The sequence below is a fragment of the Danio rerio genome, chromosome 21 (assembly GCF_049306965.1).
Source record: "Danio rerio strain Tuebingen ecotype United States chromosome 21, GRCz12tu, whole genome shotgun sequence".
NCBI classification, from domain to species: Eukaryota; Metazoa; Chordata; class Actinopteri; order Cypriniformes; family Danionidae; genus Danio; species Danio rerio.
In genome coordinates, this window is record NC_133196.1 from 26,976,886 (window position 1) to 26,994,497 (window position 17,612).

General features: G+C 31.8%; 1 protein-coding gene across 5 annotated transcripts; it reads right to left on the minus strand.

Moving 5' to 3' along the window:
* Nucleotides 1-1,046: 1,046 nt before the first annotated feature.
* si:dkey-17e16.9 lies at nucleotides 1,047-15,555 on the minus strand. Of its 5 annotated transcripts, XM_073935400.1 has the most exons (16): nucleotides 15,404-15,555; nucleotides 12,429-12,582; nucleotides 12,109-12,313; nucleotides 10,848-10,929; nucleotides 10,632-10,754; nucleotides 9,357-9,460; nucleotides 9,081-9,253; nucleotides 8,854-8,997; nucleotides 7,329-7,526; nucleotides 7,153-7,239; nucleotides 6,920-7,089; nucleotides 5,069-5,190; nucleotides 4,873-4,973; nucleotides 2,302-2,472; nucleotides 1,984-2,206; nucleotides 1,053-1,458 (listed from the first exon to the last, which is right to left on the minus strand). In XM_073935400.1, exons 2-15 carry the CDS (start codon nucleotides 12,576-12,578, stop codon nucleotides 2,027-2,029), a joined length of 2,010 nt encoding a protein of 669 aa, XP_073791501.1. In that variant the 5' UTR covers nucleotides 12,579-12,582; nucleotides 15,404-15,555; the 3' UTR covers nucleotides 1,053-1,458; nucleotides 1,984-2,026. The 5 variants fall into 5 exon arrangements, 3 of the variants coding, with proteins under 3 accessions (XP_073791500.1, XP_017208558.3, XP_073791501.1); XM_073935399.1 differs by having other exon boundaries at nucleotides 1,047-2,206; XM_017353069.4 differs by lacking the exon at nucleotides 15,404-15,555 and having other exon boundaries at nucleotides 1,047-2,206; nucleotides 12,429-13,792.
* Nucleotides 15,556-17,612: the final 2,057 nt, after the last annotated feature.

The following is a 17,612-nucleotide window of genomic DNA, read 5'->3' on the forward strand; positions in this document are numbered from 1 at the left end:
AGTGTTTTACACTTATCATTTAGAGGATTACGAAACCTTTGTGTGGTGTAGGGTTGCTTTTGTTATTGCTAAAGCTATAATATGATTAGATGCTAAAGGGCCAACAGTTTACAGTCATGGTTCTTTTTGGTCTGGGACCATAGATTTGTTCTAAACTTCACCACCTCACCAGAAATTATGTGAACTAAAGAAAGCACTGTTTCTTTTTTACCTTTATAGTCTGTTAACTCCATTCTACAAAAAATAAAGTACAGTTATAATTTATCAGCTTTAATATATCAACCAAATTATTTATCAGACTGTTTATGTTAACATTAAAAATAACCATTTAGCTGGGTTTAACATCATCTAGAATGAACAATTGAAGTCTGAAAAGACTTGCCAATGACTTCATAATGCTTCATTAAAGCCCAGGGGCCTCATTTATAAAACGTTGCCTTGAAACTATTCTTTATGTAATATATAGCCACTTCACAATAGTGCTTATAAGTGATTCAGAGAAATGAATGCATGCACAAAATACACATGCTTCAGATGTGAAATTTTTGCAAATGATCTTGAAATAGTGTACAGAATGGTGTCAGGTTTCAGCCCTAAACAATGCCACCAATAAATCTGTTAATCATATGAAAGAGCATCAGTCATGTCCAAAGTCTTTACTCTTGAGAATAGTGAGTGCCAAGGATTGCTTAGTAAAATGACGAATTCTTTGCCACAAGGAAAAGTGTGTTCTTATGTTCAGAACTAAGCATGGGATTAATATTTTCCAATTCTGAAAGATAATGTGGATTTAACGTACACGCACACTGTACGATCAATTCTGTGTATATAAACATTTTATAGCTCTTCGCTGTATGACTATAGTGGCATTTTGGTGGATTTAAAGAGAGAATTTTGGTTTAAACACTAAGAATATTTTACCTGTTTATTTGGGACTGCTGCGTGCTTGCATTTGGAGAATGTTACTGCAAACTTTTTTTTAAATGTGGACAGTATTAAATGCTGTTAAATTTATTATTCCATATGAAAGCCTAAACATGCATGATATATTTGATTTTTCTTTATTATGGTCACTTTTATATGGCTTTGGAAGGTGAGACTGCAGACAAAAACACTGTTTTTTATTTCACTTTTGAGGTGTTTAAGGAAATAAGAACTCGTTTGCATATTTCAACATAACATTTTATAAAACATAAAATACAAAAAAAAAAATTGTTTGCAATTCCTAATGTAATCAATCAATTGTGGACGTATGGTGAATAAATAAAAGCTAATCTGTTTTAGACTGTAGTGTCTTCAAATTTAAATGTTACATATTTCAACACAATGCATTAATCAAATGAAAAGTATTGAAAATGAGAATAAATCTATTATAAATATGTATTTATGTATATTTCATAGCAAGAAAATCTGCATCATCATTTTATAAAGGTTTCTAAATTAATTTATAAATGTACAGTTAAAATCAGAATTATTAGCCCTTCTGAATTATTCGCCCCTTGTTTATTTTCCCCCAATTTTTGTTTAACTGAGAGAAGATTTTTTTCAACACATTTCTAAACATAATAGTTTTAATAACTCATCTCTAATAACTGATTTATTTTATCTTTGCCATGATGACAGTAAATATTTGACTAGATCTTTTTCAAGACACTTCTATACAGCTTAAAGTGACATTTAAAAGCTTAATTAGGTTCACTAGGCTGGTTAGGGTAATTAAAGTTATTGTATAACGATGGTTTGTTCTGTAGACTATCGAAAAAATTATAGCTTAAAGGGGCTAATAATTTTGACCTAAAAATGTTTTTTAAAGAAATTAAAAACTGCTTTTATTCTAGCTGAAATAAAACAAATAAGACTTTCTCCAGAAGAAAATATATTATCAGAAATACTGTGAACATTTCTTTGCTCTGTTAAACATCATTTGGAAAATATTTAAAAAAGAAGGGAGTTTAATAATTCTGATTTCAACTGTAAATCGATGTTAAAAAATAATACTGCGTGTCAAACACTATAATACTGCATGTCAAACACTGACGCTGTTGCAGATGTTTTCAGGGGTCATGTATTTGTAGGGCACGAGCAGGTCTGCGTTTCTGTCTTCAACATACTCACTGAAGAAGGCAAGCTCTGCCTGAAAATCTCTCATCATCTTCTGCACAGCAGTCTGGCAGAAATAATCCTCAGGGTACTGACCCAGCGGAACCTGTGTGAAACATTAGAAAGAAATTGTGGGCATTTAGAAAAAACAAACCAAACAAAAAATGCTATGCTGTAATCAGCAGAGCATGAAACACTCACTAAATCTGCTGAGGGTTTGCTGAGGAGCCAAAAAACAGACGCTAGATTTGCAGAGGTGTTGATGTCGGGCAGAGCCTGCAGAACAGTATTCTTATCTGAGCTTCCTTTACATGCAGGAGGAGGGCTTTTCAGAGAGCCAGGAGTGTTGGGAAACCAGCTGCCATAGTCAAACTAAGCAGAAAGGATCAAATAGATTAGAATCCCTTTATTTAAATCTTATTTTCACAGGGTATCTGTGGGGTCTTAAAATGTATTGAATATCAAAGCTAAATTTTAGGCCTTAAAAAGTCTCAAATCTACTGAAATATTGTGTTGTAGGTCTTAAATCTTTCTTAACAGGTCTTAATTTTCATTTGTTCGTGTATAGCCAACCAATCTAGCCATTAACACCCACACAATAACCAATAATGCATCTCAATGAAACTTTTAACTTATTGTTTAAAAAATGGCGTTTCATTTCTTTCCTTACAGTAACATTTGCTTAAAAGTTCTCAGTTTGTTTACTGCTAAGGGAACTTACCAGACCTCTATTTTCTGTTATTAAATCATTTGATTGTAGACTGAAGTCTGTGACAGCTATGTTTTGTTTTATTCTTGGTAAGGGTCATAGGGTTTGTGAATGGATATATTTGAAAATAATAATAATAATAATAATATCATTATTGTCATTATTTTTATATAAAAAATTAATCACTTTTAATAATTTTTGATAGTGGTAGTGAAAAACCTTTTCAACTGGGATATAAAAAATCCTTAGCATTTAGCCCTGTACAAGTCTAAAATAACATTCATAATGGTCTTAAAATTGTCTTTAAAAGTCTTAAATTTAATTTGGTGAACCTGCAGAAACCCTGTTTTAAACTCCTTAAATTTGTAAGCCCATAAACAGTGTATACAATATAATTATACATACAACAACAAATAGGCAAAATAGTTATCTTTGACAATGAAAAAAATGTAACTAAAAACAAAGAAAGAAACAGCCAAACACAGAGGGTACAAAACATATTGAAAAGGCAAAAATGACCAAAAAAAATGAAAGTTTTTTTAAGCCTTTTGTTATGAGTTAATGTTTTTGAAAGAATGAATTTTCAGTAGAATGTCTCATACGGTTACATAATATGGTTATATTTGACAATGGTTCTTATTATCAGTAGCTGTTTCCATCCACCTATTTTCATGCACATTTTGGAAAATTGCAGACAAAACTATTAACGAAAACATCAAGATGCACAGAATACTTGTGCGAGAGTAGGATAAATCTTTTATCCAATCGCATACTGATTTTCGAATTCTCTGAATTATACTACTCTGCTCGCATACTGTTTTTAGCATACTATATAATATGGAAGGAATTATGCGGTTTCGGACACAGCCAATGTGACAACCTGCAGATCGAACACATCATAAAACATCTGAAATGTTGTTTTGGTCATTCTAAAATCCCTCAGCCAAAGTCTGGCATCAAAGTGGTTTGTATTATTACTCTAGTCCCACACAGAAACTTTTAAAAGTGGAAAAAGTAGGAGCTTGGGAAAAACTGTGAAAGAGTTGCATTTTTGGAGCTTTATTTATTTTTAAGTTTTTTAGCTCTAAGACAAATTTGTGTAAGGGTTACTCCCTGCTGTTTTGTATTTTAAAGTTCATTTGCTGATGTTTAGGAGCATACTGTTATTAATATCTGGAGTTAATGGTCTGGAGTTATGCTCTTCATTGTGAGGTACGTAAAAGCATGTTTTTATAATAAAACTATTTCTAAATGTTTGATATTTTGAGATGCAAATGTGAGCTCAAAAAAAAATGTTGGGATAGTTCACTAAGGGGTAAAATTCCCTAATGCAATTCTATCCTCATTTCCACAAACCAGTTTTTTTTCTTTTGTTGAACATGAAAAAAAGATAATTAGAAAAATGCTGAAAACCTGCAACCATTGACTTCCACAGTATTTGTTTTTCCTTCTATGGAAGTCATTGTTTACTGTTAACATTCTTCAAAATATCTTTCTTTATGTTTCAGCAGAAGAAAGAAACTCGTAATGCTTTCAAAATAATTGATGGTAATTACAAAGGGAGTACATTTTCATTTTTGAGTGAACTATCTCTTTAAGCACCAAATCAGCATATTAGAATGATCACCAAAGGCTGGAATAATGATACTGAAAATGCAGCATTGCCAGCAAATAAAAATGACATTATAAATTATATTAAGAATGAACAGCTATTTTAAACTGTAATAATATTGTACCGAAAATGTTTAATAGTATCTCTTTACAGTGTACAGTAGCTTTGGTCAAAAATGAGACAAATTACAAATCTTAATAATTTCACACCTTTGACCTCTAGAGCAGGGATTGGCAAACTTGATCCTCAAGGGCCGGGTCCCTGCAGAGTTTCGTTCCAACACTAATTAGTGTCTTTAAGATCACAAGAAATCTATAAGCAGGTGTGTTTGATTAGGGTTGGAGCTAAACTGTGCAGGACACCGGCCCTCCAGGACTGAGTTTGCCCACCCCTGCTCTAGAGTATTTATTTAATGCATATATTAAATAAGTTTCTGGTAGCTTAAACTTGCCTGTCCTGCTCTAAGAGCAGCATGTTGAGCTGAAACTGTAAAGATCATCATGGTTAGGAATTTAATGAGCTCCTCCACTGTGCTGAAACTCTGAGGAATTCCTAAATCAGCAGAAATGAAAAATAATGATAAAAAATAAAGACTTATATCAGAATAAAGACTGATATCAGAACCAAAACCACATAATTAAACTCACCAGAGCTGCTCTGCTCCAGAAAGCCATGAATGAAAATGTCATTGATCCAGTCCTGGAGTTCAGTGTCCTTCTGCACATCACTGTCATTCTGGTAGAAAAATTCCACTACACTCCGAACAAAACTACAGACAGACAACAAAAACTTCACAAACTCATCTGATTTGTTTTGAAATAAAAAGTTATTAGATGGCTTGAAAAAAATGCAACAGGATTGAAATAATGTAAATGAATAATTGTTAAAGCATAAGGTAAACTAAAGAAATAATTGAAGATAAATCAAATTGAATACAACAGATATAAAAATAAAAAAGATAAATAATGAAATATTAAGAAAAAAAATTTTGAGAAATTCAAATTAGTTATTTAAAATAAATTAATAAAAAATAAAAAATAAACCAATTAAAATTAAATAAAAATATCAAATAAATTACAATTATACTAAATTTGAAAAATGCAGTTTTTAAAGTAAAAAATATGAATTTAATAATAATAATACTTAAAACAAATAAATGAAATTATACAATAAAATTAATAATTAATCAAATTTATTAATAATACACATAAATGAATATATTTTTTATTTAATATAACAAATATAATAAAATGTATAAAATATTATAACAATATAAAAAATAATATGCTTATAACATAATAAAAATAAATAGAGAGAGAGAGAGTTGCAATCAGAATTATTAAACCCTCTTTAAAAAATTTTTTTTTTAAATATCTCCCAAATGATGTTTAACAGAGCAAGGAAATTTGTATGTCTGATAATATTTTTTCTTCTAAAGAAAGTCTCACTTGTTTTATTTAGACTAAAATAAAAGCAGTTTTAAATTTTTTAATTATAAATTATAATAATTTTAAATCATTATTATAATTTTAAATTATAATAATTCAGGGGGTTTGATAATTCTGACTTCAACTGTATATATAAAATATATGATAAAATATAAATAAATAATATTACATTTATAAAAATGAAAAAAAAAGATAAAATCAAATACAATTTAGTAAAATTTAAAAAAGTGAACTGAAATAAATTAATAAAAAAATGTCAAATTAATTTAAACTAAACTGTTAATAAATAAATAAAAAATATAATCTAAGAAATTTTAATTATACAAAATTTAAAATGTTGTTTTAAAATTAAAAATATCAAATAAAAAATATATAAAATATAAATAAATTAAATAAAACAATAAAATAAATAATTAAATGAATCAATAATAAATAAAAATATTAAAAGAATATAAACAAAATAAAGCAAAATATTAAAATTAAATACAATTTAATAAATAGTGAAAAAAAATGAAATAATCAATTTAATTAAGCAGTAAATTCAAATGATCCAAAATTGATGACCAATTAATTTAATAATATTTATTAAATTAATATCAATAAAATGTAATTAAGTAAAAGTTAATTTAATTAATAAGTTAAACCAAAAAAAATCATTTATTTATAATTTTATAAAGTAAAGTAAAATTTAATCAAAATTAAAGCTAAATAATACTACTAAATAAATAAAGTCAAATAATATTTGTAATAATTATTTATTTTATTATTAAAAATAAAAATAGAAAAATAAAATAAAATATTACAAAATTAGATGAAATTAGAATGAAAATGTAAAAAAAAGTAATGATTTTTTTAATTAATCAAAAAATATTAAACTATATTAAACAAAAAATAATTTTAAAAAATCTAAACACAAAACAAAGTACAAATTTAATCAAACCGAACACACACACACACACACACACACACACACACACACACACACACACACACACACACACACACACACACACACACACACACACACAAATACAAATAAAAACCCATTACTCATTTATGAAGGCCCAGACTCGCAGTCCATCATCTCTGTAGAAAAAGTTTGGCAGAGAGTCCAGTTGGCGACCACTGATGTCTTCAGGCAGACAGAGAGAGCTGTAGGTCAGATCTGACAGAGCTTTCCTCATCAAAGCCATCATCCCTTCATGCCCAATACTAGTACACTAAACAAAAAATCCATCACATAAAATCCTTAACCAATCAAAACACATTCCCACACTTAATACCTGAGACAAGACACCATCAGGCCCAATCAGCCTGTGCCGAACCAGACTGTTCATCTGAAGGGTATAACGAATGTGTGGCACTAACAACTGCAAGACAATTTAAAAATAAACAAACAGTGAATATGGGTTTTTTTGAACACTGTGTTCATATCAGTGTGTTTCCTCAGGTGATGTACCTTGTGTATTGGGTGAACTGTGGGCAGGTTCCTCAGCAATGACAGTGTGAAAGTCTCTGCCAGCAGTGAACGCAAATGAAGAGCTGCCTGATGCTCCAGACAGTCTGCATTCCTCACGTAGAGTTTAGCCGTCAGCCAGTCCAGCTCAGAGTCGCTCGGCAGGAAGACTGGACTGTGCTCTGATGCCTCCTGCTGCAGCTGATACAGCAAACACACACACACACACACACACACACACCATCACTATAACTGCATGCAAATCAGCTGTGTACAGTATAATGAACATAGTATAAACATCTTTTTTACATTTTTTCTTAAGGTTTTATTTTAAGTATTTGAAAAGTAGTTTACCTGTACATTTTACTTATTATTTGTTTATTTGCTTATTTTTGCATAAAAATAATCATGGTAATGTTTTAAATTGAACTAAATTATATGGGATACTTTTTTTTTTTAATTTATTTTAGGATTTAGTGAAATTTTTCTTCATAAAACAATTTCTATGAGGCAATATTTAAATTTTGTAATCATATTAATGTTTTGGAAATGAATTAAAGTAAATACCAAAGGTAATACATTTTTTATGAATTTTTTTTTCATGATTTTGTGAAAATTGTTTTTTTCAAAAATACAATATTTAAGTAATATATATATTTTTGTGATCATATTAAATATTTTGGAAATTAAAATAAACAACATTAAATTAAATACAACAAAATTTGATACATTTTATTTAACTTATTTCATGATTTAGTGAGAAATGTAGATTTTTTTCATAAAAAGATTTCTATGGGAAATATTTACATTTTGTAATGATATTTATATTTTGCTAATTAAATTAAATTAAAAATGTGATGCATTTTATGTTTAATTTATTTAATGATTAAATTAGTAAGAAATATTAGTAAGATATCTTACGAGATTAAGAGATTAAATAGTAAGAAATATTTTTTTTCATAAAACGATTTCTCTGGCACAATATTAAAATTTTGTAATTATATTTTAATTTTAAAAACCTAGGCTAAAGTAATACTAATAAAAAAAATTTAATTAAATCTGATATTAGTTTATTTACCCAATGTCGTAATTTTGACGTGTTAAATGTATATTTTAGATAGAAAATGGTTATTGTGAGGAAAATACTTTAATCATATTAAGAAAAACATACAAAAATAGATATGATTACCTTTACTTGTGCAAATATTTTATTAAAATAAAGTCAAGTAAAACATGAAATGAATTGATCGTTTTATCAATATTACATTTTTCCTTAGTTATTCTTCATATGTTTAGCATATGTTAAGCATAAAACAGATTTATGCTTAATAATGCTCAGTTGTTGTGTTTATTTATTTGCTCCCTAAAACAAGTCTTAATAACCTATAGTCATTTTAAAACTAATTTACTTTACTAATATTAAACTGCACAATGTACAACTCCAAGATGAATGTTCATATTTTACATTTTAAGACTTGGTCCAGAGCATCATTTCAGTATTGATATCAGTCAAATCCAGCACAGGTACCTGAATAGCAATGGGCAGAAGTTTTCCCTCTTGATTCTTATACAACAAACACAGAGGAGCCGTGACAAACTGCTGCTTCCCATTGATGACCTGAGTCGGTAAATCTGCCAGTCGCTTGTAGTCACATAAGAAGATGTTTCCTTGCTGTTGAGTTCAAGCCAAACACTTTAGAGGCATTACTTGAAAGCCATATTCAGTTTGAAGAAGCAAATCTGTCATAACTCTACCTTCATTTCCACATTTAAAGAAGTTCCGCTCTCCAAAAAAGGCAGAAGCATGTCATCAGAAACAGCAAAATTAAGAGGAAGTTCTGAACATCTGTGGAGCATCAGTGGATTGGGACCGTTTAACAGTTGATACCCCAAAAAATCATCATCCTTCCAGTGCAGATACACATATTCTGGTATAAAACGATTGCAACAAGATTAATGACTGATTTACTGCGTTTAACATCAAGCATATCATCTGACGTCAATATATTTCCACTTTAGCAGCTATTTTACTTGAGATTGTGGTTTTGGATGGCCAAAATGCTCTCTTCATGTGTTTGATGGCAGGCCACTGATCTGCTTTCTTCGCCAGTTTCTTCATTTTGATCTCACGAAGCCTGGAGGATAAACTCAGCATTAGTGTAACAAGCATACGCTCAATTTTTACTTATTAAGTAGACTTTACTGTGCTTCTCTTTCAGAATTCCCTTGTTTTCATCCACTCTGGGGGAACTTTGAGTCCTAATTTGGACACAACTTTCTCTGTGTTTAAGCAAGTGGAATGATATTTAGTGACAAATCTTATTTTGACACATATTAATCTTTGAAAATGTTTAAAAATTTTACACTGAGGGCAAAATGGCTATCCTTTCATTATGTTTGTGGCCCCTATTGTCTTCCATTATGATGACATTTTTTAAAGCAAAAGTCATATTCCAGTAACATGACCAATATTTTTTCTGCATTTAAACAAAGTGTTTTTTTTATTTATGTTAGGTCACCAAACACCATGAGGAATCGGTAGACAATAAAGTCTGGTTAATCTCTTCTGTCCTACTGCATCAACACAGCATTTTTACTCACAGAACTGCAGCGCACTGATGTTTTCTCTTTTATTTAGATTTGTGTGTGTGTGTGTGTGTGTGTGTGTGTGTGTACCCTAGAGATAGTTGTGTGTTAAAGTCCCAGTAGATCAGCAGTTTCTGAAATGCTCAGACCAGCATGTCTGGCACCAACAACCATAGTATTTTTTAAAGACAAATTGGTCTCCTTTCGGCTGCATGGTGGCGCAGTGGGTAGAATGTTTGCCTCACAGCAAGAAGGTCGCTGGTTCAAGCCTCGGCTGGGTCAGTTGGTGTTTCTGTGTGGAGTTTTTATGTTCTCCCCGTTTTGGCATGGGTTTCCTCCGGGTGCTCCGCTTTCCCCCACAGTCCAAAGATAGGTGAATTGGGTAGGCTAAATTGTTTGCAGTGTATGTGTGTGAATGGGTGAGTATGGATGTTTCCCAGTGATGGGTTGCAGCTGGAAGGGCATCCGCTGCATAAAACATGTGCTGGATAAGTTGGCAGTTCATTCCGCTGTGGTGACCCCGGATTAATAAAGGGACTAAGCCGAAAAGAAAATGAATGAATGAATGTTCCCCTTTCTGAGGTTTAGTTTGACAGTTCATATTGACTATTATCTACATGCCTAAATACACTAAGTTACAGGTTTGCATCCGCAAGCAGATAACGAAGGTGTATCCACTAAAGCATCAGGTCAGTGTATAAGAATGTGTGCTTTACTTACGCAGTGGAGCGACTGAAAGCTGAATCTATGTCTTTAGTGAACGAGAAGCGAACCACTGAGGGAACAGACAAGGGATCTTGAAAAACAGCCTGTTGTGGGAGACCTGCTTTAAACACAGTCCATCTTGAAGAAGAGAAAAGATACAGAAACACAAAGTAAACCAATAAAGAAGACATGGAAATGATTGCACTTGAGTTTTTAGTGATGCAAACTTACCGGTATACTTCTTTGTTCAGCTTTAGCTCGTTTTGTCTGTGCTCTTTCAGTTGTGGATATTGTTCTTCATAGATTTTTGTAGCTGTCAAAATACATAAAAGTGACAGAAGCAATGTTAAGCAGAAACACCCCAAATAAAATAGATGTACGCTGTGGTTTGAAATGTTAGGGTGGGTAAGATTAAAGTCTAAACGTTAAGACTTTACATTAATATTGTAAAATATTACAATTTAATATACTGTAGCTTGTCTTTATTTGAATATATTTTAAAACCTCATTTATTTTTGTGATGGTAATGTTGAATTTTCAGCATCATCAGTCTTTCATATCACATCATTCTTCAGGAATCATACTGATGTGGTAATTAAGAATCCTTTCTTTAAATCAATTTTGAAAAAAGAAAAAAAACTGCTTAATATTAGACTACATTTTTTTACATTTTCATAGTTTATTTTCTGTTCACAAGAACCCCTTTTGTTTTAAATAAAACTATTTTTAGTATTACAAATGTCTTTACTGACACTTATTAATAAAATTAATAATTTAATTACTGTTTAAGGCAATTTATAATTGTATTATTTTGATAACATCATTGCAATAAATTGTATTAGAATTCATAATTACAAATGACTATTATTATTTAATTATAAATGTTAAAAACGCGTTAATGATACTGATACTGATTGAAAAAACATTTGAATGGGATTGTACATCTAACTAAAAACGTCTAGATCAGAGATGCCCAAAGTAGGGCCCACGAGCCAAAGTTGGCCCATGGTAACCTTTGATTTGCCCCGCCATCCCATATCAATAGAGAGGGAGAATGATTTGGAGGTGGTTGGGGAAAATGCCTTTGACAGAGATCGTCATTTAGAACTTAAAGTATCCTTTTGTTTGTTTGTTTTATTAATAAGCTACACAAAAAAGCCACCTGATAATAAATGACACAATTAAATGTTGTTAACCTTTTAAATGTTATACATGAGATTGTTTACGTTTTTACTGTAGCCTAATAAGTTCCTTATAAAATGTTAAAAATGATACTGTGTTAGGTAATAATATTTAAAGCAACATTTTTAGAAAATTCTCCTGGGCAAATTTACTGTAATACAGTTTTGTAAATATTTGGCCCACAGCCCTCAATCCAGTTTGTTTTTCGGCCCTTTATAGGAACAACTTTAGATAACCCTGGTCTAGATTCCTTACAGCAATGATTAACACTTTCACATAATAATGCAATAATAGATTCACATATGCAAACCTTTGGCCTCTCTCAGCTCAATCACTTCTCTCTTTGTCATCCATCGATAACATGGAAAACTGATCACATGTTTTTCAGGAGTTTTTATGTTTACCAAAGAGCAAAACCAGTCATTTTCTGGCAAGAACAGGAAATTGTCTTTCTCAAGCCTGACCAGCAGCAAGGTGCCAAGAGACAACCTGGTCGTCACTTTGTACGTCACTTTCTGGAAATAAAAATCATACAAAATCTTAAGTAAAATAAGCTTCTGGCTCATTTCAGTTAGAGATTTCCTGAGTTCATTTGAATTTTTGACAATAAAAAAAAAAAAAAATACTCACCATTCCTATATTAAAATCTCTTCCATAGGTGTCAAGCTTGTTCCGCTCGCTCTCTCCTTCTGTGCCAATCAGAGTTATAAAAATATTGTCAAAAGTGCCCGCGTGGGCCATAGAGCCTGTGGTCACCTCTACCTCATATACAGCATCCATAGCTCTGAAAATTAAAATAGAGATTCTGTTATTTAGCATTGATTTTTTTTATGGCCAATTGTCAGTCAGGTGAATTTTAAAACTGTAATGTTTATAAATAGTTTTATAAAATATTTCACAATCATGGAAGGGATTGTTTAATTTAAAATAAAAATGCTCATATAATAATAGTATACTGTAATGTTTCATTGGTTATCTTAAGTTCTCTTATGCAAACCTAATTTAACAGTTCACAATTTAACATAAAACCTACACGTATCTATTAAAACAACTATAGCTCTAATAATTTTATAATTTTATTTTAAGGTTTAAGTACAAAAGAACAAACAAACAACATTGTCTTAGAATATCAGAATATACTGCTTTGCAGGTAAATATAATATGAACTGCCATACATATGGGTTCTGCTGCTGGAGAAACACAAAAAGTAGTTTTACAGGATGTAGTCCTTATAAGGTACAGTAGTGTGCCAATCAATTTTAGGGGTGCTGGATTTGGATTGAGCACATTTCAGGTCTAAGTATCCGAGAAAGGGTTCCCAGCTAGCAAAGCATATTCAGTTAGAATTGGACCTTATAAATCTGAGCCTTTCCAAGTGGATAACAGAGGCCATATCCATTAACCAGATTCAAAAGAAAGGAGGTAAAGGAGATTTCCAGTTTTTTAACATTAGCCATTTGACCACAGTCATGCCTATAGAGAGGTTGTTGGAGATGTTTTGGAAGAGTAATGGAGTGTTCTATTCGACCATTGAGACCACTCCGTGAGACAATTCAACAAATCTTGTAGATATAGGGGTTTCTGTAGACTACTGCTGTGTAACTTTGCTTCAGTTGAAAAAGAGTTGGCCTTGGACTGTCTAACCAACAAGCGGTCCTCTCAAACTGTTGTTTTACTGGGTCAGCCTGACCTGGGCCTGTCATGAAATTCACCAGTTTCTTCAAATCTGTTTTTATCCTCTTCGCATAACGTTTAGATACATTAAAGTTGTCTGCCACCTCAGCAGGAAACGTGGTCTTCAGGCTCTTGATGATCAGCACTTTGGTCTGTGGTTGAGTCTTTGGCATGTGGCAAGTCAGGAAACAAATGAAGGTTGGGTGTGCTGGGGTTCTTCTTTTATACACCTGGGAATGTGATAATTGCTGTATTTTTCACAGGTGATGCTCTCATTTGTGATTGGGTGAATCCTTTAAAGATATGACAAGAGTTTTGTCATGGCAAAGTCTAACCTGTCATTCCTAATTAAATAATTAATAATCAAGACATAAAACAATATTATTTTGGTAAAATAAGCATAATCTAGAGGCCTTTGCCTTTCATATAAGCCACTTCTGATATTAAATGATCAACTAGATTCAAGTTATTATTTGTTGTTCCTAAAACTTGGATAGGAGACGAGCCTTTTGTCAGGTAGTGTACATGTATATTGGTTTTAATAGATACTGGATCAGTATGCAACTTCTGTTGGTAGCATTTTAAAACCAATTATATCTAACATAACCAACTAATCCTAATATTATAATAGTCAATTTGTGCTGGTTTGTAATGTTTTAATGGTACTTCTAGCTTTACAGTAAGGTAGTATGTGATGAATAAGTAATAGTATTTATTCAAATGGTAGTGCTATCAAAACAATACAGTGTAGCCAGTGGTGTAAAGGAACTAATTACAAATACTCAAATTACTGTAATTGAGTAGTTTTTCTCAGGAATTGTAATTTATTAAGTAGTTTTATAAACGTGTACTTTAACTTTCTCGAGTACATGTTTAGTGCAACATCGGTACTTTTACTCAACTACTTTCTTTTAACCTGCCGTAACTACTGTATTTTCTTGTCTATGGGGATTAGACAAATCAGTTATGTGATTCCGGTCCAATCAAAGGTAAATCACATCATAATGAACTACCTCAAGATATGGGCGCTTTATAATTGCAGCAAACTGTTTGAAAGCATTAAAAGTGTCCAAGAAGACGTCCAAAATCTTTACACGCATTGACCCAGAGACTGTTTAGATGCATGTCACTAATGAGAAGATGACGGATGTTTACTGTATGATGACCAAAATGGCCTTAAACACCCAGCAGGCACAAGACCTCAACATGACATCAGATTGACATTTTACCCCAACATCATGGGGCCTTTGCATTTTGTTTGCAAATGAAAATCAGGTTGACATCACAATTCAACCTCAGGCCGATGTCAATGTCCAACCTAAAATCAACCAAATATCAACATCATTTGACGTCGTTATTGGACATCAAATTAACGTCCTTACACTGGCTAGACATTGAATTTTGGTCACCTGATATCACAACCTAAATCTAACCTAATATTAACGTCTTATGACATGTGCCTATGGGGTAATAACTAGATGCACAACAGGATGTTACACACACATGCACAAATTACATGTAAACGCATCAGCTTTTCACAGCGTAATACACAATACTCTTGAGTACTTTTAAAAGGGCTACTTTTTACTCATACTTTAAGTAATATTTAAAACAGATATTTTAACTTAACTTGCACTACATTATTAGGCAAGTAATGTTACTTTTACTTAAGTATGTTTTTTCAGTACTCTTTCCACCACTGAATGTAGCTAATGAACAAATCGCATCTGAAAAGGATGCCTGTAACTAAAAAATAAGTATTAGCAGCATAGAAAGAGACACAAGTATGTCACCTATTACAAAGGCTTTGCCATACCTTTACTCTGCCAAACTGGTTGCACCTCGCAAACGGAACATAAGTGGCATAAAGGTGTTTTATCAGCATAAATCTCGTGTTTGGTGTGAAAGTACAGCAAAAAATACAAACATACCTGAGGTAGATGTTCAAGCACAGTCCGAGAGATTGTTGAAAATCAAATTAGGAAAACCTGAAACAGCAGGACGCTGTCTAACTGGACTACTCCTATAGTGAAAAGATCAGACCATTACGCAAGCGTGTTTTTAATCAACAAAATCACTACTTATCACAAATTTAAAAAGATATTTAAATGTAGGTGTTACCAAGGCGCAGCAAAGGTTGAAAATGCTACAAAATCTTAACAGCAGGAACTGATTTATTTGCATGAAGACAGATCACTCTCTTGTGGCATTTCTGTTCTTGGAATTCATTTTGGCTCTGTTTACATAGCATGTTATACCAGATTGTTGTAGTTTGTTAATGATGGCATTGTTAAGATGTCTCCAGGAAACACTTCAAGTAGTAGTAACAAAAACTTAATTAAAAAATTGTCATTGTGATGATCTATATGCAAAACAAGAAGCACAACCAAAATACCACTTCCGCAAGCTGGATGTGTACACTCAGAAATAAAAGGTACAGGAGCTGTCACTAGGACAGTACCTTTTCAAAAGGTACATATCTGTAGCTGAAGAGTCCATAATGGTACCTCAAAGGTACTTTTTGGTATAAGGGCACTAATATGCACCTTTGAGGTACCACTGTGGGCTCTTAGGCTACAAATATATCTCTTTTGAAAAGGTATTGCCCCAGTGACAGCTTCTGTACCGTTATTTCTGAGAGTGTAGGATCAGATCAGATAATATCTGTGTAAGGCATAGGTCTCTAACTCGATTCATGGAGGGCCACAGCTCTGCACAGTTTTGCTCCAACCACAATCAAACTAAGCTGATCCAAATAATCAAGGTGTTCAAGACTACTATGGACTATTATTATTATTACTATTATTACTATTTATTATTACTATTATTATTATTATTATTATTATTATATCTAATTTGTGGCATCAGGGAGTCTCTATGCAAGAGACTTCTGAGAGACTTGGAATGTCTGCCTCACCATTTATTTGCTCTCAAAAGATTCAAAAAATATATAAACTATTAATTTTTTTCTTTTAACACAAAATATATTTTTGGATATCTGGTAACACTTGTACATAAATAATGATGTGTTAATATGTAAGCAAAGCATTAATTTCGTATAAACTAATGATTAATTAATGCATACGCTAATCATGAACTAATTTTAACTACAACACGAGATGTGTGTTAATCACTTTTAGTACATGTTAGTACATGATTGTTTGTTAATTAATGTATTAATTACCACATTAGTTTATGCTTAATTCAACCATCATGAATTCATCATATGATAAAATATAATTATATCATGACTTCACTTGGAGGGGCACGTCATCTTAAACTTATTGCCAATTACTCATGAACTCCTTATGCTCGTCCGTCCAGTGCATTTACACTGAATAACAATAGGAATTCTGGTAACATCAACAGTTTAAACACAGGAGTTCATGAGTAATTAAGAATGAGTTAATAGTAATATGCCCCTATTACTATAGTCACAACATAACTACATTAACAGCTCCTGATTTAATGTTGGTAACATTTAGCTTGAACTAAAATGTAAATTAATACATTAATTAACAACATGTACTAACAAGTAATAATAGCCATTACTCACAGATGATCACTTGTGACTTATGTTGTAGTTAATGTTAGTTCATAATTAGTGTGGACAAAAGGAATTTATTTGTATTACTTTTGTGTCTTTATTTTTTATTAGAAAAATGTTTAGACTAACAACAGATTAATCAATCTTTTTTTTGTATGATACCACATCCTGACCAGACACACTTCGTTTTTTTACCGTGCTGCATACTTTTTATAAGGAACTGCTGACCAGAAAGAAATAACAGAATAAGAATACATTTAGTGTGGGGACCCTTGTTCCGTACTGTTGTTTAATACAAAGTCTAGACATGTCACAAGGAGCATGATGCTTGTAGAAGTGGTTAAAAATATGATGAAAATGCACGTAATTGTTCAGTTCTGGTATGCAGAGATGGGTTGCAGAAAATATATCTGGGGTTCAAGAGCCAAAATACTGCAGAATGACTGATAAGTGACAATACAGCAAAACTCCACCTGTTATTATCAGTTGTGTATATGCTGGAGTCGGGAAATGTATTTTAGTTGCGAACCTCTTGAATGTAATTCTTGTATTGCATTGGGATAAGGTAACCCAGAGCTCTGTCATCGAATTAT

What these genes read in the sequence shown, in the direction of transcription:
- si:dkey-17e16.9 (XM_017353069.4), bottom strand. Translation starts at nt 12,617, where the DNA reads ATGCTAAATAACAGAATCTCTATTTTAATTTTCAGAGCTATGGATGCT. An exon ending in GCTTTCAGTCGCTCCACTGC is followed by an intron (nt 9,461 to 10,631) that starts GTAAGTAAAGCA and finishes TTTATCCTCCAG; the next exon opens with GCTTCGTGAGATCAAAATGA. An exon ending in CAGTTCACCCAATACACAAG is followed by an intron (nt 7,240 to 7,328) that starts GTACATCACCTG and finishes ATTGTCTTGCAG; the next exon opens with TTGTTAGTGCCACACATTCG.